The sequence below is a fragment of the Hemicordylus capensis genome, chromosome 2, assembly GCF_027244095.1.
Source record: "Hemicordylus capensis ecotype Gifberg chromosome 2, rHemCap1.1.pri, whole genome shotgun sequence".
Taxonomy (NCBI): Eukaryota; Metazoa; Chordata; class Lepidosauria; order Squamata; family Cordylidae; genus Hemicordylus; species Hemicordylus capensis.
This window is the reverse complement of record NC_069658.1, coordinates 252,729,236-252,756,457: the sequence shown is the minus strand read 5'-3', so window position 1 is coordinate 252,756,457 and position 27,222 is coordinate 252,729,236. Positions and strand designations below refer to the sequence as shown.

At 44.4% G+C, this 27,222-nt stretch overlaps 1 protein-coding gene across 8 annotated transcripts in view; it reads left to right on the top strand.

Moving 5' to 3' along the window:
* LOC128344760 (solute carrier family 2, facilitated glucose transporter member 5-like) overlaps positions 1-27,222 on the top strand; it is a 66,365-nt gene that overhangs the window by 25,974 nt on the left and 13,169 nt on the right. For 7 of the 8 annotated variants that reach the window (XM_053295576.1, XM_053295578.1, XM_053295575.1 and 4 more), the window contains 5 exons: positions 1,401-1,525; positions 10,212-10,364; positions 10,451-10,576; positions 23,784-23,971; positions 25,468-25,578. In XM_053295576.1, the coding sequence (XP_053151551.1) occupies positions 1,401-1,525; positions 10,212-10,364; positions 10,451-10,576; positions 23,784-23,971; positions 25,468-25,578 (703 nt within the window). The remainder of the gene's footprint in view (positions 1-1,400; positions 1,526-10,211; positions 10,365-10,450; positions 10,577-23,783; positions 23,972-25,467; positions 25,579-27,222) is intronic. The other variant, XM_053295582.1, reaches the window with a different exon arrangement.

The following is a 27,222-nucleotide window of genomic DNA, read 5'->3' as shown; positions in this document are numbered from 1 at the left end:
TGCCAGACACCCCCATAACTGGACTTGCAGAAATATTGGAGTCCAGATCAGCCTGAATGCAAGAGATTTTATCTTCAAAGAACTCATTGAATGTGTCACAGTGAGATACTGCTTCCGGAACTAAATCTGAAACCAAAGGGGTTTGAGGTAAACCTCTAACAATCTGGAAAAGCTCTGCTGGATGAGAACTTGCGGACGCAATACACGCAGAATAAAATTGCTTCATTGCTGTACGTATGCCACAGCATATGCCTTTAGATGGGCTTTATGTTGTTTCTTATCAAATTCAAGACGAGTCCTCCTCCATTTGCGCTCCAGTCATTTACCTTGCTGCTTCAGCTTCAGTAGCAATTTCATATACCACGGAGCTAATTTTGAAGTGGGTCTAGTGTTATAGAAGAGGAAGAAAAATCTATTCACTTTTGCCATACCTCCTTCTCCTTTCCCTTTCTGACTCTACTCCCACACTCTCAACAGGATCCCCACTGGGACAAACTTCTCAACCATAAAACACCCCTAAAGCCAAGGTGCTGCGGCATTCACTTGTATGCTCACTTTCCTCCAAGACCAGACTCGGCACCACAGCGGCCATGTGGCTGCTGCTGCCTGCTCTGGCCTACAGAAAGACTCCTGCATTTGAATGGCCACTGTGATCACAAAGCACCAAGGAGGGGCCAGTTAATTTCTAAACTGAGAGGTTCAGGGGCTCACACCGCTTCTCCCCTCATCCTCGGTGTGCCCATGTGCACTCTTTTGCATATGCTCCAAGGTGGGCAATCCCTTTTATTTCTTCACTCACATCTTCCCACCCGGGTTAAGCTCTGGGGCTGCCTGGCTCACTTGAAGTCCAGAAAAGCCTGCTAGCCAGGAGAGGTGGGATGGCACATGCTGGTGAGAAGGGCTGGGTAATGAGATTTTCATTTGGATTTACTTATGGGTGCCAGGGAGGCAGGGGGAGGAAACTACAGGCAGGACTGATTTAAACATTGTAAAGCTTTTTCAAAAGGTGGGAAAAGATGAGGGGCATCAGGCTAGGCAAACTAAGGGGAGTGGAGGCTGATGGGGCGGGGGAGACTGTGGGCCTTCAGTGAGTGAGAATTGGGTAGGAGGTGCCAGTATCAGTTTAGTACAAGGTTACAAGTATATGCGAAATGCTTTCCAGGAGCCCAAAGGGGCGGCTGGATAGGTTTACATTTGTTTGGGGGGTTAGAGCTTCAGTACCTTGTGTAGCTCCTCGTCTTTTCCAATAAGTAACAAAACCAGAACAAATTATTCATACAAGATCAGGATCCTGTTGCAATTCCATCGCTCTTCTTTGACCTCATCCCTTCCCCGTTCTTGTGACTCTACCATAAATTCATTGTTACCCTCCCCACTGACCTTTTTCATTGTCTTTTTAGGAAACGTACCTTGCTGATAAATGACCTTTTGGCCATATTCTCTGCTATCTGCTTGGGTTGTTCTGATGTGGTAAATAGTCATGGATTCACTATCTTTGCACGGTTTGGCACTGGGATGTGCTCAGGTGAGTCACAGTCCTGGATTTAGTGTTTTAATGTTTTTAAAGGAAAGGTGCCAGGGCTGAAATCTGCCTGGAATGCATGACATGTAACCGGGCAACTTTGCCACCCTCTCTGCAAGCATGTCCTAGGGCAGGGGTGGGTCCCTAACAGGGGTCCTGGAAGGGCTCCCAGGGGGTACACAGAGTCTTTCTGCCTCCCCATCCTGCAGCTGCACTATTTGTTCCCCGTTTGAGGATCACTGGCTTGAAGTCGACACTTCCTCAATGATGTGTCCACTGCAGCAGGGGAGAGAGCAGGGCAAAGAACCTTCTCCTCTGCTCTTGATTAGCTGGCTACATGCTGAAGCTCAGTGTATGCCTCCCCTCTGCCTAACAGGCTTCAGAAAACTAGCCCTGAGTATTCCCTTTGAAATTAATGGGACAAGTAAATTTGTCTCATTTATATCAATAAGACTGCTTATCAGTAACTTAGTGTGGATGTGAGAGAGTGACTGGAGTAGCCCATCACATAACTGCACCACGGGTGTGTGTGCGCGTGTGTATGTGCGTGTGTGTGTGTGTGCGCACACCCCCTCTATGGGGTATCTGAGCTGAAGGTTTGTGACAGAAGGGCTACACTTGTTTAAAAAGGCTTTCAATGCCTGTCCTAGGCCACTTTCTCAACCTTTTAAGTAGCAAGAACCCCATAACTTCTGAAAGAATTAAGAACTACCTCAAATTTCCAGTGGACTTTATCTTTACAGTAATGTGTGTCAGAGGTTGGAAGATCTGTCATACCCTGTCCACACTAGATCAGATGTCTGATCTAGTGTGGGTAGGATGGCCACACTTAAGACCCAGGCAGAGTATCTTTTCTGCTCTGGAAGATGCCCTTAGGAGCCTTCTCTTCAGTGATAATTGAAAAGCTGGACATGCCTGGAAGGAATTGGCAAGAAAACTGAATTTTGACCCCTATGCCCACATGGATATGACACTGTGGGGAAACCCACACATACTGATAAGCAAACAGCCAATTTTATGGAAGCATTGGGTAGAAAAAGGAATTAGTCAGCTATCATAGCTGATAAATGAAGATGACAATTATAAATCCTTCGCAACCCTGCAAGAGGAGTTCCTACAACTCCTGTCAAGTGCCTGGCAGTATATTTACTTGAAATATAGTATATCTGCCCAATTTGGACCAGATGCCTTGGTGGCCTTGGTAATTCCAGAGATATATAGTGCATGCCATTAAGATGTCCTCTCTCCCAAAACTAAATAAATATTTGTATGCCTTTGTCTATGGAGAGAAAGATCCTGACTTGGATATACTTAGGGACAAATAGAACCTGGAACTCATTCATAAATAGTTACCAACGCAATGGCAAGATATTTCAGGTAGTGTTAAATGCAGCTCAATGGATCTCAAATTGTGTCTTATCCAGCAAAAGATTATTTTCAGGGCCTATTGGACTCCTCTGCCTCTTAAGTGATTAAAATTGGCTTCAAATAGTAACTGCTGGAGATGTAATAACCCTCACTCTGATTTAACACACATGTTTTGAGACTGTCCCACAGTGCAAGGCTTTTGGAGGGAGATTTCTACGTGTATTAATTTAGTGATGTATTAATCTCTTGCACTGAAGGATTTGAATGCAGTATTGGGGTATATCCTAGCCGACTGGGAGCTAAAACCAAGTTTTAAACAATGGCTATGGAGAGGCTTACTAGTAGCCAAGAGAGTAATATTGCGGCAATGGAAATCTCCTAAGATTGTGGAATGGGTGCATGACCTACTCAAGTTAGCGGCAAATGAAAAATGGGCCCTCGTAAAGGTAAACAAACCTGGTCAGAAATCTGGGACAACTTTCTTAAATTATTTTTAGAATTAAAACTTTTGATTAAAAGAGAGAGAGAGAGGAAGATGAAGAACTCCCAGGCATCTGGGTTCTACTATCAGGACCTGTTCTGAATGTGGAGGTCAGGGGTGTAACTACCATTAGGCAAGGGGAGGTGGCTGCCTGGGGGCCCCCACACCTCAAGGGGGCCCCCAAAGGCAAGTCAAATGTGAAGTGAGTGTGTGTGTATCAGCGAGGGGCCCATTTTAAAATTTTGTCTCTGGGCCCACTCCAGCCTCGTTACGCCCCTGATGGAGGTAGAGGTGCACCTAGGTCACTTTGGAGCCTGGACCTAAAGGCCTTCGGAGGCCCTCCCCTTCCCATCAACATGCTCCCCCGGGACACCACACCACCCAGGACAGACTAAAGAGGATTTGGGGGGACCCAGGGGCTGTGGAGGTAAGAGAACCTCTGTGTGGAAGCTAGATTATTCTCCATTGGGATTAGGATCTTTTTGATAGTGCCCCTGAGTTTTGGAACTCTTTTTTAAAAATGAGATCTATATATCCCCCTCCCCACTATATTTTTGAAATTGCTTAAAATTTTCTGAAAACCTTAAACAGTGCTCGCTGAGATCTTGAATGGCCATTATGTCTCGTTGTGCCACATTGTTTTATTGTCTGGTTTTAATTTTTATTGCTTTGTACTATTTTATAGATATCTTTATTGTTTGTTTTGATTTTTGAACTACTGCTGTGGAATTTTTTGATGAGCAGTGAATAAAAATTTATTTAATTTTTTAAAACGTATTTCCTAAGTGATACAATCTGAGATTCACCAGATCTTAGCCCCCTGTGTTTGTAGCTAGTTGGAGTTTAGTGCATGCAAAACGAGGCCTGCTATTTATTTGAGTGACCAGGATACTTGAGGAATACTGGCAAAATAAGGTTGGGGCAACTATCTCTGTAAAAGGGGCAGGCCCGTAGCCAGCTGGTGGCATGGTGTGTACCTGCCACAACAAAAAATTCTCTTTCTTCCCCATCTTCACTGACTGTTTTCGCTGAACATTTTATAACCTGACTCCCCTGATTTCTGCAATCTCCCCACAATTTTTTTTAGGCTGGTTGCCCCTGAAAAGGGGCAAAAGAGGAGAACATTAGGAGAGGGCTTTTGGGGAGGCTGGGGTCTGTTTCTTTGTTTTTAACCAGCAGACCCCTGCTAACTTGGTAAAGAGGCATCTTTTTAATGTGGTGATTCTCTTTATTTAGCTGGGGGAGAGTAACTGGCCCTCTCCAGCCCCAGCACAGAATCACTCCAGTGACTGTTGCTGGTGTCTGCTGTGTGGGGCCTGTTCCAACAGCCAGGCTCCAGACGCCCATGTGAGAGGTGGGGTCCAGGGGCTTCTGGCTTAAACAGGGACTGAGGCAAGCCTGAGGTGCAGCTGCTGGCTCAGGTCACTCACAAGTGGCCACAACAGCCGGCCGCCAAAGGGGAATGGCCTTTGGTGGTGGCCTTCGGGGATGGGACTGAGGGTTGGGGCCAACCTATTGTCTTGGACCGTTGGAAGGAAGACTCCTGCTCATGCTCACTACATTGCTTAGTTCTTAGTTAGGCTTGATACAAGTATGTGTCTAGGGCTGAACAGAGATGGGGAGGTAGGGGATGAACTTGGGGCAGCTATACCAGTGGTGGTGGGGAATTGACAAAGGCATGGCATTGGTAGGCTAGCAGGTTGTTACAAGGGAAGGGAACTCAGAAATTTAATTGCTATTGCCCCTTCCAGCAGGCCTACCACCTCTTTGGCCTTAGAGAACAATGCCAACCACCCACTCACAGAACCTCACCTTATTACTCTGTAGTGCCAGGTCGGTTCAAAATAAATCTGAGGTAATCTATGACTTGATCATGGCTGAAGGAGCGGACCTGATTGGGAGAGGCTAGTGGTCCGGTTTGGTCCCAGTTTCTTCCAGAGGGTGGCTCCATGGTGGAGCAGGTGAGAAGATGTGGGTGGGGAGGTGGGGTGGCTGTGGTCTATAAGAATACCGTCTCCCTTACCAGGATCCCTGTCAGGGATTTGGCCTATATTGAATGACCTAAGTGACAGCCTAAGGACCAGGGATAAACTGGGACTTCTGCTGGTGTACCAATCATCCCGCTGCCCAGTGGAGTCCCTAACTGAGCTGACAGACCTGGTTGCTGAGTTGGCATTGGAGTGGCCTGGGTTGTTGGTGGTGGGGGACTTCAATGTTCATTTCAGGACCAGGCTATCAGGAGCAGCTCAAGAGTTAATAATGGCCACCATGCCAACTTTGGGTCTATCCCAGTTGGTCTCTGGACTGACACATGATGCTGGTCAGTCTAACTAATAGGCAGGTTTGGGGCCCAATCTGGGCTTCTACAATGTTAGATCTTCCTAAAGGATCCGCTTCTACATTAAGGGGCTTAAATGCAATGTGTTTTTGAACTAAAATTGCCACCTCTCTTGATTTAGAAGAAGACCCAGCCCCTACTGCATGGCCCACCCAGCTTCGTTTGTGAAGATCTTTTTCTGACATATGTGTTTCTTGTAAAAAACATATGTGTTTCTTGCAAACCCCTCCCCCCATAAAAAACCCTGTATCTATTTTTTGGGGGGGGTCTCTTTAAATATCTGAGAATTTGAGTTCTTTTTTTGCGGCATTCTAAACCCCTTAATATTCCAAGTAATAAAAGTCATGTGCTCTGCCATGTGATAATAGTAAGGATATATGTTGATGCCCAATGATCTATTACCCCAATGCTTGGGATTCTAGACCCAGAGTTGCCTCATGAATGTCTTGATCTAAGGACTTAGTCTTTCAGATTTTGCAAATGGCTGTAATAAAATTGACTGACTGACTCTAAGAAAGCATTGAAAATGGCACGCGAGTCCACTTCACAGTCCCACAAAAGAACAAGCATGGGGTTCTCAGAGTTTTCAGGGATGGGACAATTCATATTGATCTCTGGAACTTCCTTTGTCTGGGAATTATAATTTTCAAAGAATATAGGGGAAATATCTAATGGACCAGAGGCCAAGTTTCTTCCTGTGGACTTACCATCCTGAATCTCGAGTTGCGCCAACTACTGTGCTGTAGGGTTATATATTTCTATGTCAAACCCATCCACATTGTTTATCTCCTGGTTCTCTTGACTCACAGTCTCCTTTTGTAATTCTGTTAAAAGCTCTGCTTACTTTGTTCACAGAGCACCTCTCCAAGATCTCAGTGGATTTCAAAAAACCCTCTCCCACATTTATCTGCTCATTATCAGTCACATCCTCTGGTGTGGCAGGGCATTCAGTATGGGAGTCTATCGTCTATATTCCGATTTAATATTTTATTAAATCCTTATCTAAGGACACATTAGCTAAGGCAAATTGATCCTGTTGCACTGCAACCTCCATTTGGTCAGAAATCATAATTCCAGAGGTGTCAGCTAATTTGCTCTCAGCTTGGTGTTGGTCATCTTTTGCAAAAGGAGTAACCAGAGCATGTACTGTAGACAGGGCTTGTTTGAGACTAAGCAGATTTCCACTGATTATTTATTATTATGATTATTTCTTGTTTACATAGTCAGACAGGTGTTATTGACTGGTTTGTTTTATCCAGACATCGAGTTCTTCTCAAGGACCTGGGATGGCTGAATTTTATTGTCAATGTTGTTGTTATTGTTATACATATCGTCGCAGAATATAGGCTGTTCCCAGTAAAGCTGCTTTTTGTAATTGGCTGATGGTGATTTCTGTGGCCCCTATGGTGTTGAGGTGCTCTTCAAGGTCTTTTGGAACTGCACCCAGGGTGCCAATTACCACTGGAATTATTTGGGTCTTTTTCTGCCACAGCCTTTCCATTTCAATTTGAAGATCTTTGTATTTGGTGATTTTTTCTATTTCTTTTTCTTCTATTCTGCTATCCCCTGGTATTACTATGTCGATTATTTTAACTTGTTTTTCTTTCTTCTCGACTACAGTTATATCTGGTGTATTGTGTGGCAGATGTTTGTCTGTTTGTAGTCGGAAGTCCCATAGTATTCTTACATCTTCATTTTCTTCAACTTTTTCAATTTGATGGTCCCACCAATTTTTGGCTACAGGTAGCTTGTATTTTTTGCAGATGTTCCAGTGTATCATCCCTGCTACCTTGTCATGCCTTTGTTTGTAGTCAGTCTGTGCGATCTTCTTACAACCGCTGATTAGGTGGTCCACAGTTTCATCTGCTTCTTTACAAAGGCGGCACTTGCTGTTTGTTGTTGACTTTTCTACTTTAGCACTTATTGCATTTGTTCTTAGTGCCTGTTCTTAGGCAGCCAGTATTAAACCCTGTTTCTTTCTTCAAGTTGCCATTCTTAAGCCATTGCCAGGTCTTGGTGATATCTGATTTTCCACTTATATTGTGCAAATATTGACCATGCAGGGGCTTATTTCTCCATTTTTCTGCTCGGTTCTTGACTTGTTCTTTCTTGTAGGCCTGCTTGGTTTCATTGGTGTTGAATAGTTTTGCGTTCTTGACCATTTGAAGTGCATCTTCTTCACTGTCCTTTATATATTCTTCAAGGCCTCTTTCCCCCCCCTCTACTGTTTGATGGACTTGCAGCATTCCTCTTCCACCTGAGCTGCAAGGGAGGTAGAGCCTATCTACATCACTGCGGGGGTGCAGAGCATGATTGATGGTCATGATTTTCCTGGTCTTACGATCTAGCGTCTCTAGCTCTGCCGGGGTCCAGTCTATTATTCCTGCAGTGTATCTGATAACAGGTATAGCCCAGGTGTTTATGGCTTGTATGGTGTTCCCGCCATTGAGTTTGGACTTGAGGATTTTTCTAACTCTCCTGATGTATTCACTTCCAATTTTTCTTTTAACTTCAGTGTGTGCAAGGCTATCAGCCTGGAGAATGCCCAAGTATTTGTAATGTTCTTTCTCTTCCAGGTTCTTGATGTTGCTTCCATTGGGCAGTTCTATTCCTTCTGTTTTTGTCCCCCCCCCCTCTTTTCATTATTAATGCAGCACACTTGTCTAGTCCAAACTCCATTGCTATATCACTACTGAATATACGGACAGTGTTTAGCAGTGATTTGATTTCTGACTGGGACTTTCCATACAACTTCAGATCGTCCATGCAGAGCAGATGGTTGATTTGACTTGATGTTTTAGATGTTTGGTATCCGAGGCCTGTTTTGTTTAGTATTTGTGAAAGTAGGGTCATGGCAATTACAAACAACAGAGGGGATAGTGAGTCCCCTTGGAAAATGCCTCTTCTAATGCTAACCTGTCCAAGTGCCTCGCCATTGATTGTTAACTGTGTACTCCACATGCTCATTGCTTTTTAAATAAATATCTGAATGTTTTTGCTGACACCAGTTGTTTCTAAACATTTTAGGATCCATGTGTGAGGCAATGAATCAAAGACTTTCTTGTAGTCCATCCATGCAACACTTAGATTGGTTTTTCTTCTCTTGCAGTTTTCTAAAATCATTTTGTCAATCAGCAGCTGGTCTTTTGTGCCTCTGGTGTTCGGGCAACTTCCTTTCTGTTCAACTGGAAGCTGTTTGTTAGTTAATAAGTGTTGCATCACTTCATCTGCAATTATTCCAGTTAATAATTTGAACATGGTTGGCAGGCAGGTTATCGGTCTATAATTACTTGGAACTGCACCTTTTGCTGGGTCTTTCATGATGAGATGAGTTTTCCCAGTTGTTAGCCATTGTTCAATATCACCGCCTTTTATAATGTGATTGAACTGTTTTGATAGTTGTTTATGAAGGCTTGTTAGGTGTTTAAGCCAAAAGCCATGCAGTTCATCGTCGCCTGGCGCAGTCCAATTTTTAATTTTCTTTGCTCTTTCACTTATTAATTCTGGTGTTATTATTAGATCTTGCATTTGTTGGTTACATTTTTCAACCTCTTTCATCCAGCCTGCTTTTTTATTATAATCTATTGGATTGTCCCATAATTTCCCCCAGAACTGCACTGTTTCTTCTTTATTTGGTGTTTCTAGGTTTCTTGCAGTTTCTCCTTCTGTGCTTTGGTAGAAACGTCTCTGATTCGACTGGAATTGGAGATTCTGCCTGTGTTGTGTGATTCTGGCTTCATATCTGCTAATCTTCTTTGACACTGCTCTTATTTGCTGCTTTATTATTTCTAGGATTTCTCTAATTTTCCTTGAATCTAGGTGGTATTTTTGTATCAGATACTGTTTGATGTTTATTATTATTATTATTATTATTATTATTATTATTATTATTAATTCGATTTCTATACCGCCCTTCCAAAAATGGCTCGGGGTGGTTTACACAGTGAAATAAACAAATAAGATGGAACCCTGTCCCCTAAGGGCTCACTTAAGATAGATACCAGCAAGAAGAAACTTAAGAAACTTAAGATAGTTACCAGCAACAGTCACTGGAGGTACTGTGCTGGGGGTGGATAGGGCCAGTTACTCTTCCTCTGCTAAATAAAGAGAATCACCACATTAAAACGTGCCTCTTTGCCAAGTTAGCAGGGGTCTGATTCCATTAATTCCCTGATGCATCTCCTTCGCTAAATCATCAAAGGGAAAATTTAGACTGTAATCTTGGAGATGGTCCAAAAAATCATCTGAGATGCTCAGCACAATTACTTATCACTCATTGGAACCTTGTTTATTCCATGGAAATTTATGTATTCTTAAACTACATTTATATCCCACCTTTCCTCCACCATGGAACTCAAGGTGGCATACTTGGGGATCTCACGTACTTGCCCAAGCAGGCACTGACCAGACCTATTCCTGCTCACTCCATGTTCATCGCCCAATTGTTTGTGTCCATGCCATGGGCAGATTGTAAATTGACCCTCCCCTTATCATCTATCTAGGCATATTCGACGGTGTTGTCCCAATGTACCTCGGAGAGATCTCTCCTGTCAACTGGAGGGGATGCATCAACATTTTGTCCATGCTCTTTGTCTTGATCGGCCTCATGGTGAATATGATCTGTGGACATCCTCAACTTCTGTGGCTTAAAAAAGGTGAAGCAGAGAGTTGCGTCCTTGGGGCCTTGAGCAGACCTACTGTTTCATACCATCAGAGTTCATCAATGTGTCTTCTTGTGCAGGCAAGCCAATTGTGATGAGCTTCACTGCATTTGTGGCATTATTGCAGCTTCTCCTACTGCTCCCCTTCCCTGAGAGTCCTAGATATCTACTGATTCAGAAGAAGAATGAAGAGGAAGCGAGGCAAGGTACAATGGCCCCAAAATGTGCAGAGATCCATGTAGCTGTGATAGCCCCTTAGGCTGAAGGGGCATCAGCTCTGCCCCTTTATTGGCCCTTCTCCCCAGTGGCATAAGAAAGCTCTGAAATGGCCCATATCTAAGATGTCAGAAGGGGCTGCCATCCCACCTTTCTTTGGCACCAGAGGCACTACCAGATTTCTTTCTGAAGAGTAGACATTACTCTTAGTACCTGCTCTTAGTAAAGCAGTAACATAAAGGTGAGGTCTATGTGTACGACTGAGGTGCTATTTGTGAGCCAGGATGCACGTCTACTCACAGGTTTGAAGGTCAACTCTTGAAGAAGGCTTATGGTCTACCCATGGGTAAGCCTGAGAGGCTACTCATGAGTAAGTTCAAATCTTCTGATGAGTAAGGTTCAAGGTCTACTGGTGAGTAAGAATGAAAGGTCTACTCACAAATAAGTGAGGGTCTGCTTTCAAGAAAGCTGAACGATCTACTCGCAAATAAGGATGAGATCTAAAGGTTCCAAGCCATGCTAGAGTGCATAGCTTTTGAGTAAAGAACTGTGCATTGTAGTGATGCATCAGACACCCCAAACAATTAGTTGTATCTATACGTAGTTATTGTGGCTGGATTGGGGACCTGGGCGCTTTCCAGATTAACTCTTACCACAGTGTCACTACGGATCTGCAAAGTGTGCTTCTGTACTTCCTGTGTTGTGACACCACAGTCCCTGTGCTGACAGCAGGGTGTTGTTCATATTTCCAATGCCTTCTTTCAGATTTTATTGCCACGTTACAGTCTTATAACATCGCCTGTGTGATGCAAAAAAGAGGGGGGGGGAAGCTGTATTTCCCCGTTGTAGAATTTTCACAAGACTGCTCCCCATGCTGAGTGGTTTTGCGCAACAGCCTTTATTTACAGTTTCAATGCGCTCTGCACAAAGCCAAAGCATTTTACCGCTGTTGAGCGGGTAATCTGGAAAGCACCCTGTTGAATTTATGGCTGGACATTCACTATACAGGGTGCTTTCCAGATTACACACTGTTCAGCAGTAAAATGGTTCACCATGGCAGGATCATTTTGAAACAGCTTGCGCAACCCTCCTACAATGAGTAAATATAGCTATTTTTTGCAATGCACATGCAACGCTGTAGGACTAAAATGCAACAATAAAATCCGAAAGAAGGCATCGGCAATGTGAACGGCATATTGCTGACAGTGCAGGGACTGTACACAGGCAGTATGGAAGCACATTTAGGAACATAGGAAGCTGCCATATACTGAGTCAGACCATTGGTCTATCTAGCTCAGTATTGTCTACACAGACTGGCAGTGGCTTCTCCAAGTTTTCAGGCAGGAACCTCTCTCAGCCCTATCTTGAAGAAGCCAGGGAGGGAACTTGGAACCTTCTGCTCTTCCCAGAGCGGCTTCATCCCCTGAGGGGAATATCTTGCAGTGCTCACACATCAAGTCTCCCATTCATATGCAACCAGGGCAGACCCTGCTTAGCTATGGGGACAAGTCATGCTTGCTACCACAAGGCCAGCTCTCCTCTCCTAACCAGCTTAGTGGCTTCTCTGTCCACTTAGTGGACAGTAGTGACACTGTTGTAGTGCGTAATCTGGAAAGTGCCTTGTAGAGATGCATCAAGAAGAAATCCATCAGAGACATCTCTAGTTAGTGACTGAGTAAGCTGCACTGGTTGAATTTCCTCTGGCTTCAGCCATCCCAATAACGATATTGATCTGAAAGACCAAGGCAAAGCATGGGTGTATGAAACCTCATTGTTAATGCAGCATAATATGAGACTGTACAGTGTCTTTACAGCTTATATATATGGTGCAGACATTAAGACAGGAAACTCAAGATGTAACTTCCACGCTTTTTAGACCATGAGTGAAAATGGAAAGCATCGTAACTCTCATCATGAACCAAAGGTTTGGGGGTGACTGCATTTGCAGGCTTTTTGAAAAGAATAATCTGATTGGGCAGTGCGGGAAAGTGAAGTTTAACAGTAACTTACCTGTGTTCCCTCGAACAGGGATTACCAGATGTCGTTGACTACAACTCCCATAATCCTCAGCCAAAGGCCATTGCAGCTGGGGATGCTGGGAGTTATAGTCAACAACATCTGGGAATCCCTGTTAGAGGGAGCACTGACTCTTACCCATACTGGCTAAGTGAAACCTCCATATTCATAGGCAGTATATCTCTGATGTAGAAAGAAAGTTCATGTTCAAAGGCAACCTGTCACCACCTTGTGTGCCCTTGCAAGCAGGAGCAGCCGGTGAGGGCAGCACCAGGGGTGGGTGGGTAGGTGGGACGGAGGAGGCGAGAGGCACCTTTAAGGCAAAATAAGCAGGTGCAAAGCAAACCAGTGTGTGAGCAGCACCTGCAAGCTGCCACTCTCTGCCCACCATCCCATATGGGGCATCCGGTGGGGGCCGCAACATGGCCGTAGCCTCTGTGCATGTGTGGCGCCTGCACGCATGCACAGAGACCAGGGCCACACCCCTGGTCCCATTGGCTGCCGTGTGGAGTGCTGCCACCCTGCAGCAGTGCTGCCCTCACCAGCCGCTCCTGCTTGCAAGGCCCCCGCTGCCATCTTGCGTTCCCTCCTAAGTCCCTTTGCAACCTCATGTCACTTTGTCTGTCTTCATAAGGCACCTGGCCACCACCTCAGTGGCGGGAGAAAAGAAAAGCCCCTCAAGGAAAAGAAGGGAGAAGGGAAGGTTTGTGTACGTATAAGAGTGCCCCTAGGCTCTCTTGATCAAACAGCTACATTCAGAACCAGGAAGTCACTCTCCAGAACCTGCCCCTCCAGGGACGGAGCAAGGTTGGAGTGGGCCCAGAGACAAGATTTTAAAATGGGCCCCCCACTCACTGAAGCTCAGCTCATGAAGTAAAGCAATCTTAAAGAAGGCTGGATAGTGGTAACAAAAAACAATATATATATATATATATATCCTATACCATAAAACCCTTCGTTGTGCGGCCGTGCTGCCCGTGCTGCCCGTGCTGCCCGTGCTGCCCGTGCTGCCCGTGCTGCCCGTGCTGCCCGTGCTGCCCGTGCTGCCCGTGCTGCCCGTGCTGCCCGTGCTGCCCGTGCTGCCCGTGTCTTTTTGGGCCATTCTGGGCATGCGCGGTGCGCATGCCCAGATTGGCCCAAAAAGACACAGCTGCCCAGGCACGGGTGGCCATGTTGGCCATGCAAGTGCTGCTGCGGCTGCCGCAGCTGGCCAATTCCTCCTTCCCCGCTCCCCCCCCACATGATTAAGGGCCTAAATGGCCCAAAAAAATTGCGGAGAAGATACAGCTGCCCAGACACGGGCGGCCATGTTGGCCCGAACGGCCCATGCATGTGCTGCCGCGGCCGCCCTATTCCTCCTTCTCCGCTCCCCCCCACATGATTAAGGGCCTAAATGGCCCAAAAAATTGCCGCCGCCACCGCCAACCGACCGCCCACCCTCCCAGCTGGCCAATTCCTCCTTCCCCGCTCCCCCCCCAACAAGATTAAGGGCCTAAATGGCCCAAAACAATGCCCCCGTGGCTGCCGACCGACCGCCCACCCTCCCAGCTGGCCGATTCCTCCTTCCCCGCTCCCCCCACATGATTAAGGGCCTAAATGGCCCAAAAAATGCCCCTGCGGCCGCCGCCGCTGACCGACCACCCTCCCAGCCGCCCGATTACTCATTACTCGGTAAGGAGTCCCTCCCAGCTGCCCGATTACTCCTTACCCAGTAAGGAGTCCTTATTCTCAATAGGAGAGAGCAGCTCACATACAGAGCTCCTCTCTGTGCAAAGCCTCAGCTCGAACTGCTGGTATGGAAGCAAGGATGCAATAGGCGTCCTTTGCAACCAAAACACCAGTTCGAAGAGAGGCTTTGCACAGAGAGGAGCTCTGTATGGCAGACAGACAGACAGACAGAAAAGAAGGAGTGCAGGAGGGAGACAGGACAATAGAGAAGAAAAGAAAGAAAGAAGGAATAAGAGAGAAGTGAGAGAAGGGAGAGAAAAGAACAAAATAAACAAGGAGGGAGAAAGGAAAAATAGGAAAGAAAGAAGTAAAGAATGAAGGAAAAAATGAATGAAGGAAGAACAAAATAAACAAGGAGGGAGAAAGGAAAAATAGGAAAGAAAGAAGTAAAGAATGAAGGAAAAAAATAGAAGAAGTGAGGGAGAAAGACAAAACAAAAACAAAAAAACCGCCAGCCCCAAAGAGCGCGCCTATTATAGAAAGAAAAGAGGAAAAGAGAAAGAAAAAGAAAAAAATGAGAAAAAGTGGAAGAAAGGAAGGAAAAGAGGGAGAGGGAGAGGGAGGAAAGGAAAGAGGAAGAGGGAAAGAAAGAAAAAAAAGGGCAAGAGAAAGGGAGAAGGAATAAAGGACAACAACAACAAAAAGGTACTCGCGCCCGTTATTTTAACGGGCTTAAAAATACATACATACATGTGTGTGTGTGTGTATATATATATATATATATATACACACACACACAATAGAACATAATTCTAAATTATTTTTTTAAAGGTTCTGTAAATTGTGGACAATGCAAGTCACTTAATGGTCCTAGAGAAAGACGTGCTGTTCTGGTAGCTCCAGGTCTTAACATTCACATCAGTTTCAGAGGATGAATACAACAGAAGGAAGCCCGGGCGGGTGCGCGGCATTAGTTGAAGTAAGATCAAAAGATGATCACTATCAAATTTGGAACAACCTCTAGGCTCTTTACAAGAGAAAGCTCCCTGGAGACGATTACGTAGTCAATGGTGCTCATTCTAGAACCTGATAGATAGGTGAATTCTTCTGGCTGATCTCCATTGACAGCTCCATTTAGGATGAAAAGGTTTAGTTTAGTTGCTGTTTGTGCCAAAGAGTCCTGCAAAGTTTGATCTCTGGTCCTTTGCAAGTCAATTGGGAAGGAGTCTGTTATCCTTGTGATAGGGTGGGGGCATTGATGTTTCAACTACAGAGTGTGATCATCAGGACCCAATATAGCATTGAAGTCACCAGCCAGGACCACCAGTGTGTCAGGGCAGGAAAGACTGAGGTCTGCAGGGCAGGTTTCCATTTTGGCCCAGATGGTTCTTAGTTGGGATTTCTGCTGTTGTGAAGGTGTGGAGGTATTAATTATCAGCAGGGAGCAATGACTGAATTGGATTAAAACTGCCATAGCATAATTTTTGAATGGAAGAAAAAGATCTTGTTGAGGCACTAAGAATGGTGGAGAGTGAGACTAGTACCCCCAAGCCATCTTTTGATCTTCCTCATCCCCTCCCTGGCTCGGCCCTGATTGAGAATGAAAGGAATCCATTAAGTAACATTTCCTCTGTCATCCATGATTCCAAGATATTCCAAGGGTATGTCTTGCTGATGTGGCCCAGCCAGCCACATTCCAGTTGAGGAGAGTTACCTTATGCTGATCTTCTGGATGTCATGGGGTTGTTACTGCACAGAAAGACTCTGTGAGAAGAGCAGGGTATCCTCCAGGCTCTGTCCATCTGATTCCAGGGACCCTGGTGTTGCCCTCAGTTGATCTCTTACTTCTATTCCATTGACCAGCTGGCCTGGATTCGGTCCAGGAAGGATAGTAGGAGAGTCCAATCCTGAGTACTCCCATTTTATGGTAGGCTATCTTGGGTACTCGGCTCATTGCTGTCAGGTGGGGTTCCTGGACCTACATCCTGTTTGTTGATGTCCTCTGGAGCTTCCAATGTGGTCTGGGTTCTCATATCAGGGAGGTCAACATTGGGGTCAGCAACTGTCCCTAGAACCTCTGCTCTGTTTATCCTAAGATATCCATTAGAGGCCAGGGAAGGCCTGGGGGATCAGCCGTGATCACTGTCACAGTCACTTTCCAATTCAGTTTCAGTTCCCGATTCAGTTACAGAATCAGAGGGATTCACTTTTAGCAGGCATTTGGGAGATGACCTTAGCTGAATTTCCATTGGTTTTCCCAGCTCGCTTTCAGACTCTGTGGCTTTGCATCCAGCCCTGTGTGCGTTCGGCAGCAGACTTAATCTCTGCATAAGGGCAGTTAACTTGTTTTTTAATTGTAGTAGATCATCTTGACTGCAAGTTCTGCGAATTAGCCAACTCTGTAGAGAGAGTTGTTTGTGGCTTAACTTGGTCAGATTTGTTTTGTACTTCTGTCCTTGGTTTAGCCTTCAGTGGCTCAGCTTGTGAGGTGCTGATACGGTTCTTGTGAGTTAGTTTTTTGGTGATGTAATTGTCAGGTTTATTGCTGCTGGTATTTAGGAGGCCCGTGATTAATGATCTAGTGCAGGGTTTCTCAAACTTGGGTGCTCAGATGTTTTTGGACTTCAGCTCCCATAATCCCCAACCAAAGGCCACTGGGGCTGGGAATTATGGGAGTTGAAGTCCAAAAACATCTGAGCACCCAAGTTTGAGAAACCCTGATCTAGTGCTTAGCTCTTTAAAAACACGATGAGGAATTAGATTGAATTATCTTAGACTCTGTGCTGAGCAGATTTGCTGAGAAGGCACATGGGCTGATTTAAAAGCTATAAATATTCTTTTATAGTCTGACTGTTGGTAGAAAATGAAGGTTCTCCACCTCTATAGGGCTGATTTGTTGCTTTAAAAGCTCCGAAAGGGAAATAAGAATTTTCTTTTTGTTTGCCCATAAATAGGAGTCTTTCCTGGGAATGTGAATAAGAATTTGATGGGTTTGCAAGATTCCTTGCAGCTTAGCCCTGTTATTCCCAGCTATTTCTGGACGTGCACTGTGCGGTGAGTCAGATGCAGAGGCAGAGGGGAGGGCTGGCTGGGAGCTGTTGACATCAGCTGAGCTTTTAACCCCTTGTTGGGTTCCAGCCGAGAAATGGGGAAAAGCCTGTGTTAAATTCTTGAGTTTCCCCCCAATTTCATTCAGGCACCCCAATATTATTATCAGACTCTCAGCAGAAATCAAACATGCATCGTTTATCTGCTGGGCAACAATGTCAGACTGGGAATACAGTGCTTGTCAGGTGCTATAAAACCTCCATCCCCCTGTCTCGAGGAATTTCCCTCCTTGGCCCTCTGATGAGACAGTATTATGGTGGATTGTTTAGCATCTGTCTTCTGGGGTGTGGGTTTCCATGGCCAGGTTCTCAGTAAATGAAGCTCCCATTGCTGCCTCTGTGCGGGAAGGAGTTTTTTATCCTCAGCTGCTTATTTTTCCTTGTTCTTCCCCACCTTTCTTGGGAGGGCTCTTGCTGTTAGGACTTTTTCGCAGTCATTTTCTCCCTCCAGGGAGCGGGGGAGTCAATCCCTTGGTTGGCATACCTGGGAAAGGGGAAAGTGCAGGTACAAGCAGGAGCTTGGGAGTTGGGCTGTTAATCAATCACCATCTTGCTCCACCTCTCCCCAAATCTGATCTAATCCAACTCAAATTGAATCTGATTGGATTCGAGGTTGCAGATATGAGTTTGAATCAAATCTGGCTGGTTTGATTTGACCTCAAATAGCAAAAATCAATTCATGCATATGAATATGAGTGACTCATATGCAAACTGAAGACTCAGCTCAGTACTTACTATGGTACTTGCCTATTGTTCTGAGTGTGGGACTCTTTGCCCCCCTCCTAGTCTTTCCTTTCACCCCACCTCAGTCTTAAGAACATAAGTAGTAGTAGTAATAAATTTATTATGGTCCTTAGACCAGCTTAACATTTAAAATAATACATTTATAATTTATATTTGAAAATATAATTGAATATTTGAAAATATTCAAATTGCTAATACAAGCTCTATGAAGTTTGAGTGCAACAAAACTTGGCCACATTAATAGAGGTAACAGATTTAAAATCTGGCAGCAAAAAATCCAAGTAAAATTGATCCATATGGCCAGGATAATTCTTTAAGAGAGGAGCAATGAACTTAATACTAGCATCCCTATAAAACTGACAACATAAAATAACATGAACGACTGACTCTATATCCTCTGAGCCACAAGGGCAACGATGCAATGCATACGGAACTTGTTTATATTTCCTGTCTAAGAGTGCAGAAGGAAGGGCATTCAAATGTGCAAGGGTTAATGCTCTCCTAAACGTAGGTTAAAACATATGATTTAAAAATTCAGTCAGTTTGTGACTGAAATTTTGGGAGCCTATATATATTCCCCATGGTAGTCGTGCACACTCCTCCTGCAGATCTATATCCAGTAATCATTGCCTGACAAAACATATTGCCTGATCTAAACTCCTCTCTATAAGGTTTTCTTGGGATGTGCCCAGATGATGCAATTTCATTTTCAGAGCTATTTCACAATTTGATGTAAAGCTGTCAATTAACACTAAAGGCACCAGTCCGACTGGGAAGAAAACCAAATGCAGCCAGGATTTGATGATACAAAACCAGATTTTCATTTTCAAGGTGGTAACCCCAACCTCTCTGCGAAGAGCCACATTAACTGTGCCTCTGGGGGCTTGAAGGATGGCCCTTAAGAATTTAGTTTGAACTGCTTCTAATAATGTAAAATTATCAAAAGGCCCAATTTGCACACCATAAGGGATCTGAGGGTATATTTTAGCCTTCAATAATTTGACAGCCACTGGGACAAAAAGAGTGCCTCTCGAAAAGTAAAAAGATGTAATCACATTTGCCGTCTGCTGGGCACTGTGAGAAACAAAGCTAAGATGAGCTTTCCGGGATCCGCTGGAATGAAATGCAACCCCTAAATATTTGAAAACCTTGACCTGCTCAATATTATGTCCCTTTATGGACCATTTATGGGTTTGGGGGCATTTTGCAAAAACCATCACCTTAGTCTTGGTATAGTTTATGTCCAAGGCCTCCTTTGCAGTCTAGACGCTCAGGGAAGTTAAGGCACGGCGTAGCCCTATCTTGATTTGAGATAATAGGACAATATCGTCAGCATAAAGCAATAACGAAACATGCCTATTCGCAAGTTTAGGGGGATGAAGAGCAAGGTCATTCAGATGAGAAACTATTGTATTTATATAAAAATTAAATAAAAGAGGGGCAAGAATACAACCTTGCCGTACTCCTCTATAAGTAGGTATCTCAGCCGAGAGATGCCCTTTCCTATTACACTGCACTCTGAGGTGGGTGTTCTGATGAAGACTGTAGATTAATAAAAGTAAACATGGATCTATGGATGATTCCTTTAACTTCGTCCAAAGTCTATCTCTGGAAATGGAATCGAAAGCTGCTTTAAAGTATATAAACACAGCATACAGGGAGGACTTAGGTGGGGAAGAATATTTCTCAGCTAAGTATTGTAAAATAAATACTTGCTGTGTTGTAGAGCATCCTTCTCGAAATCCTGCTTGTTCGGCCGATAAGATGTCCTGAGTATCCAGCCATTCCTGTAATTTCCCCAGGAGATATCTAGCGTAAAGTTTACTAATAATGCTAAGGAGACTAACTGGGCAATAGTTGTTAGGATCCTCCCTTGATCCTTTCTTGAAAATTACCAAAACACCCCAATCCTCAGGAATTTTTGCAGTTGTATCTATGAAAGTTAAAAAGGAAGCAAGGAGGAGCCCACCAATCAAGATTGTTGCAAATAATTTCAATTGTAATACAGCCAGTTCCAGAAGCCTTACCCATCTTACATTTTTAACCAAAGTTTCAACTTCTGAGACAGTGACTGGGCTCCAGCTTGGAAGTTGGTCCAGCTTATAATCAATTATAGCCATATGGGAGCCCTCTTTTTGATATAATATTGAGAAATGATATTCTCATATCCCAGCTGGAATTGCCAAATTATAAATAGAAGAGGCCTTCCCTAAAGGACATGAGATTAGTCGCCAGAATCTGGTCTGATTTTTAAGTTAAGAAGTGGCAATGAGGTCAGCACATTCATCTTTTTGGGCCTGGAGTTTCTTATCTCTTAGAAGGATCTTGTATTGCTTCTTAAGGGTTACTAAAGTTGTGGTGCAACATTAGAGGTGCCTTTGCCATACAATTTAAAGTGATGAATTAATTTCCTCTTGGCCTCGAGGCATTCCTGGTCAAACCAGGTATGGGAAGTGCTTTTAATTTTCTTAGGAGGTATGGCGGTCGAGCTTGTTAGAGCTGATGTAAGAGAAGTGATCAGGCGGTTATATAACTCAACTGGGGATGGTTCCGTACCATTATATCTGCCTGGAGGCCAGACACCACAGGGGAGAATCGTATTTTTTCAATACGTTGTTGAAGGGCTGGTGTCTATCTGGCCCTAATCCAGACCAATTCCTCCTCATTTACAAGGGGCTGGCGGACCTCTAAATAAAGTGTTTCATTTAATACCAGAGACAGAATTAGAGGCGAATGATCACTTTCAATACGTGTAATCACCCCAAAATCCCTCAAAACAGTTAATAAATTTCTAGATACCGCCATATAATCTATGACGGATGGTTTGGCACCTACCCAATGTGAGTATTCTGCCGGGTAGTCAGTAGCTATGGCCCCATTAAGTAAATGAAGATCTGCTCTTCTAAAGGTCTGAATAAGATGTAGGCCCAAGTAGTTTCCCACGGCATCTTCAGATTTCCTAAAAAGGAGAGGGGAGGGAACATCATAAGGCAGGGTGTGCTGTTGAAATTTGTGAAAAAGAACATGATAGTTTTCAGCCACCCTCGCATTTAAGTCCCCTGCCACAATTAAGTGCGCATCACTCTGGGCTAGTTGGATCTTATTTATATAAGATTCTAATTTTTGCCATACTGACCTAATTTCATTCATTCATTCATTCGTTTTCTATACCGCCCTTCCAAAAATGGCCCAGGGCGGTTTACACAGAGAAATAACAAATAAATAAGATGGACCCCTGTCCCCAAAGGGCTCACAATCTAAAAAGAAACATAAGACAGACACCAGCAACAGTCACTGGAGGTACTGTGCTGCGGGTGGATAGGGCCAGTTACTCTCCCCCTGCTAAATAAAGAGTCACCACGTTAAAAGGTGCCTCTTTGCCAAGTTAGCAGGGGTTCTAATTTCAGCATAAGTTCTAATAGGAGGAATGTAAACATTTCATTAAGATGAAATATATATTACCGAAATCAACCCAGGTTACCATGGCAAAATGATCCAAACTTTCCAATGAGTTAGATTTAAATTGTAGGGCAGTGGAAATAAAAATTGCCAGCCCACCATGGGGCCTGACTCTTGATGTACCCACAACCTCCCCCAAGGACAAAGATTTATAGCCTGATAAATATGGGTCTATTTGTGACCAAGTCTCTTGAATGAAAATCACATCAAATTCACTTATAAATCGGCGCAGGTCAGGGTCCCGTGATTTAGCCTGCCATCTGTGCAAATTCCAAATACAAAAACAGATCACATCCTTTGATACTGACAGTCAAGCCTGGGAGGAACCAGCAAGATTGCTAGGAAGAGCCTCATTCTGTTGGGTCAATTCGGCAGTATCTTTCTTCTTATTGGAGGCATCCTCCTGATTAAGGGAAAGATAAACAGCTACTGGGGTGGAAAATAGTTCACCATGAGCTGGAGATGATCTCGAATGGAGGGTCTAAGTTTGATGTAGAGAGAACTGAAGTAGGTCGATCTAGGAGAGTCAAGATCGAGTCGAAGTGAGGATCAGAGGAAAGACCGGCTATAATATCAGAAGGAATTTGGCTGGCATCCTGTAAAACCAAAATAGCTTGCTTCACAAAGTCAGTGTCCTTCAGCAGTTCACTGGAAAGCTGAGAGCTGGTTTGAGCACTTCCCCCATTAAAGTACTCTGGGCTGTTGTTTACTTTCTCAGGCATCTCAGGAGTCATCGTGGAGAAGGAGGGTTCTAAGCTGTCATTTAAAATTATATGGTCATCCACAATAGTTGTAAGGGTGTCATGGAGATTCGTAAGGAAATTTGTAAAGGGAGTCAATCATTGTTGTGTGTCCGTAACTTTTGAAGGCTCTTGATAAGAACAGCCTCGCTGGATCAGACCCAAGGCCCATCTCTTCCAGCATCCTGTTTCACACACTGGCCCACCAGATGCCACTGGAAGCCTACAGGAAGGAGTTGAGGGCACATCAACCTGTCTCCTGCTGTTACTCCTCTGCAACTGTTATTCAGAGGCATCCTGCCTCTGAGGCTAGAGGTGGCCCATAGCCCTCAGACTAGTAGCCGTTGATAGACCTCTCCTCCATGAAGTTATCCAAACCCCTCTTAAAGCCATATAATCTAGTAGCCAACACCACATCTTGTGGCAGAGAATTCCACAAGTTGATTATGCATTGGGTGAAAAAGTACTTCCATTTGTTGGACCTAAATTTCTTGGCAGTCAATTTCATGGGATGACCCCTGGTTCTAGTGCTATGTGAGAGGGAGAAAAATCTCTCTCTATCCACTTTCTCCATACCATGCCCTTGCCCTTCTCTTTCTCTCCCCTGCCCTACTAGTGTTTCTATTGCATATTTTTTTATATGTAACAGAGAAAATAAGAAAAAAACCTAATAAAAATTAGAGCATTCTAAATAAAAACCTCCAAAAACATCAAATTCCAGTTCCAAAGAAGATTACAACCTTGATTTTGACAGTGCAGGAGAGAGAGGCTGAGAGAGCAGCAGGGAATGGGAGCAACTGAGGAACTGAAATCATAATTCAGTCTTGTAGTTTAGCAATTGACCTCTAGCATCCACCTCAGGATCAGCTGTAGAGGATGGTAAGACTGGGCACTTGCCAAGACCAGGGCACTTTCCAGATTAACCCCTAGAACAGTGTCACAAGATATCTGCTAAATGTGCTCTCGTACTTCCTGTGTTGTGACACCGCAGACCCTACGCTGTCAGCAGAGTGCTGATCACATTTCAGATTCCTTGTTTTGGATTTTATCACTGCGATTTAGTGCTATAATGTTGCATGAACGGCGCAAATAGAGCTGTATTTTCCCATTGTGGAGTTTTTGCAAGACTGCTCCCCCTGCTGGTGGCTTTGCGCAACAGCCTTTATTTATGTTTTCAATGCACTATGCCCGCACCAAAGTATTTTGCCACTGTTGAGCGGGTATTCTGGAAAGCGCCCAGTAAAGGGTCCACTACCCATAATGCCATGCCATCATTTCCCCCATGTGTAAATGTCTTGGGGTGTGAAAATTCTCAGTATGTTTACTCAATCTCTTCCAGCTCACTGAGGATCACCTTGGCCAAGGGCTTTCAAAATCTGGATATGACATTGGTTGTGTGCAGTACCTGAAAGTGTCCTCTGGCTCCCACAGTTCAAATTCTTTCTTCCCCTCCTCCCATCCAGCCCTGAAGAAGTTGAGAGACCAGGATGATGTGGAGGAAGAGATGGAAGAGATTCGTCAGGAGTATCACTATGAGAGGGAAGAAAAGCAGATTAATGTGTCGAAGCTGCTATGCTTCAAAAGTCTGAGGCGGCAACTTCTCTGTATCGTTATCTTGAAGGCGGGACAGGAGTTATCTGGCATCAATGCAGTATGTAAGATGAATATGTAGGTGGTTAGGACAGGGTTTTCAGCCTAACAATTATACCCCTTCCATTGCAAAACTTTAGCTCAAGTACTCCTTTGAAACTTTGTGTAATCTTGTACCATTAATTTCAGTTGCCTTACTCATGAATAACGTAATGGTCTCAATTACCTTATTAGAAAACATATTGTATTTAAATAATACATTAATCATTAAATTGCTCCTAGATTATGTGTTCCTAGGGATTGGGGGGGGGGGGCAGAAGATATAGGATGAGCCCATCCCCAGACTGAAATCAGAAATCAACAGTGAATACATTGACCCTCACAGAGGGGGAAAAAAAGGAAGGCTTGCTCTCAGCATGGGCATCCACAGGCTCTTTTCCAGGGGTGGGTGGAAAATGTACACTAAGGATGTGCATGAAACAGATTTTGCATTTTGTTTCTAGCTTGAAATGAAACACAAAATGCTCAAAGTGTTTGGTCAAAGCAAGGGCCAAGCCAGCTGTTTCAATGAAACAAACTCAAAATGGTTTGAGTGTGTTGAGTATTTCAGCCATAGAGAACAATCAGGAACTCAAAACACCCCATTGTTCCCCATGGATAGCTCCTAGGGACACCGAAGTGGGTTTGGTGGTAGGGCATGATGGGTGCTACCTACCACCCAATCCACAAAAGAAATGGGGAAGTGGGCAATTTTAAACAAATCTTTAACCTTTCCCCAAGCCCCCATAGGATCCCATGGCATTTTGGGGAAACCCCCATAGGATTTCTTTTTTAAAAAAAATCACTCGCTTGCCCATTTCTTTTGTGGGTTGTGTGGTAGGTAGCACCCATCCTCCCCTACCACACAACACACTTTGGTGTCCCAGGAACTACCCATGGGGAACAATAGGGTCAGGAGTGTAGCAAGGTTGGAGTGCGCCCAGAGACAAGATTGTAAAATGGCCCCCTCCCCTCACTGAAGCTCAGCTCATGAAGTAAAGAACTCTTAAATGAGGCTGAATAGTGGTAACAAAAAGCATAATAATGTGCCACAATAGAACATCATCCTAAATTATTTTTTTTAAGGTTTTGTAAATTGTGGACGATGCAAGTCATTTAATGGTACTAGAGAAAGACATGCTGTTCTGATATATCCAGGTCTTAACACTCACATCAATTTCAGAGGATGAATACAACTGAAGGAAGCCCGGGTGGGTGCGCGGCTGGGGAAGTCAGTCATGTGACTTGCCTCTGTGGGGCCCCCCAAGGCAGTGGGTCCCCAGACAACTGTCTCCCTTTGCCCTGTTATAGTTATGCCCCTGAATGGGGTGTTTCGAGTTACCCATTGTTCCCTATGGCTGAGACAATGTGCACTTCTATTCAACTTCTAGAAAATGAACCTTCTAGATTAAGGGCAGCAAAGATTCAAGGTTCTGTGTAGAGTTTCCCCCCAACCCAGGGTAGATAATTCTTTTCTTCTGTGAAGCTAAGACTTTTGTTGCTGTGGTCTGATTTTAGGCATACTTTTACATGAGAGAAATCTTTCTGTCTACTGGGGCAGGAGAGCACAATTCCTGGTACTCCCATTTTTCAACAGCTTGTTTCCTGATCTTCTCACAGGCATTTGCGGTAAGCCTCTGTCACTTCTCTCTGGCCATTTTTAAGCCTTTTTTCCAAGTCTGTGGGGAATCCTAAGCCCCTCACCCCATCTAAGGGAACAGGGAATGCCAATGAAAGGCACCAGGGGTTCTTGAACAAGAATCTCCTCTAGCAGCCATCCTTTAGTCACTAGTGTCTCATCTCACCTCACCTCCTGTGTCACCAGGGCAGCTTACACTGAAAAGAATCAGCTGGCCTGAGTGCCATTGCTCTAAGGCACCCCCTGACACTGGCAGGAAGGGAAACTGCCTTCACTCAGCCCAAGAGGGAGCAAATTCTCCAAGGAATCAGTAGGGGCTCTACTGACCCTATGTAAGAATGTATTTATTTATTTAGAATATTTATGCCTCACCCCTTCAGTACACTACTGCTTGGGGTGGCTCACAAAAAACAGATACAATGTAAAATAAGACTGTTAAACAAGTTAAAATACCAGGCTAAACCCACATTTAAAATACAATATATATATTTTAAAAGTTTCCAATTAAAAATTATTTTAAAAGCTAAAAAGGAGAGAGCATGATGGAGCTCTTCAGAGAAGGCGTTCCAAAGCTGAGGGGCCACAATCAAAAAGGCCCTGGCAGGATCATATGGGTGAATGTGGTCCAACAACTAACCTGGCCCAAAGCCATGTAGAGCTTAAAAGGTCAAGACTAGCACCTTGATTCTAGCCTGGTAGCAGATGGATAACCAATGAAGCTGCTGCAGAATGGGTGTGACACTCATGAAGTGACTTGCACCCACAAGCATCCTTGCAGCAGCATTCTGGACCAGCTGAATCTTCCAAATCATCTTCAAGGGCAGCCCCTTGTAGAGCGCATTGCAGTAGTCCAATCTGGATGTTACCAAAGCATGAGTAATGGAGGTCAGGTTCGACTTCTCCAAGTAGGGTCACATCTGGCATACCAGCTGTAGCTGGCTAAAAGCACATCTGCACACTGCTGCCACAGGTGTGCAGAATTGACCTTGGGTTGGCTCTCCATTCTGAGCAATCTCATCATGGAGAACAGCCACACAGACTCTTTGCCTTGCTGCTTGACTATGCCTCTGCCCTCAACCAAGTCCTCTGCCTCTGGCCCTTCTGATCCACATCTGCCTGCTCGGGTAGCCAACTGTAGACAACCTTGACCCATCATCTGCCCCTGTCTGGTCTTTATCCTCCATTGCCTGATCTAGATCTATAACAGAGGTTTGCCTTGAAACTTGACTTGAAGCTTGGCCAAGGCCTGACAAATTTAAGTCTGTGGTACAAATATGCCCATTATTTTCTGCTTCAAGTCTTTTACATTAAAGAACATTGACACCTGACTGTAGTAATAGTCACACAAATTCAACAAACAATGTTCTTCATTATTTATTTGTCTATTTACAGATAGGTGGGGTGACTATGGTCTATAAGAATACCAACTCCCTTACCAGGATCTCTGTCAGGAAATTGGTCTATATTGAATGGGACCAATAGATTGGGACTTATGTTGGTGTACCGATCACCCCACTGCCCAAAGGAGTCCCTAACAGAGCTGACAGTCCTGGTTGCAGAGTTGGCACTGGAGTGGCCCAAGCTGTTGTTGGTGGGGGACTTCAATGTTCATTTCAGGACCAGGTTGTCAGGAA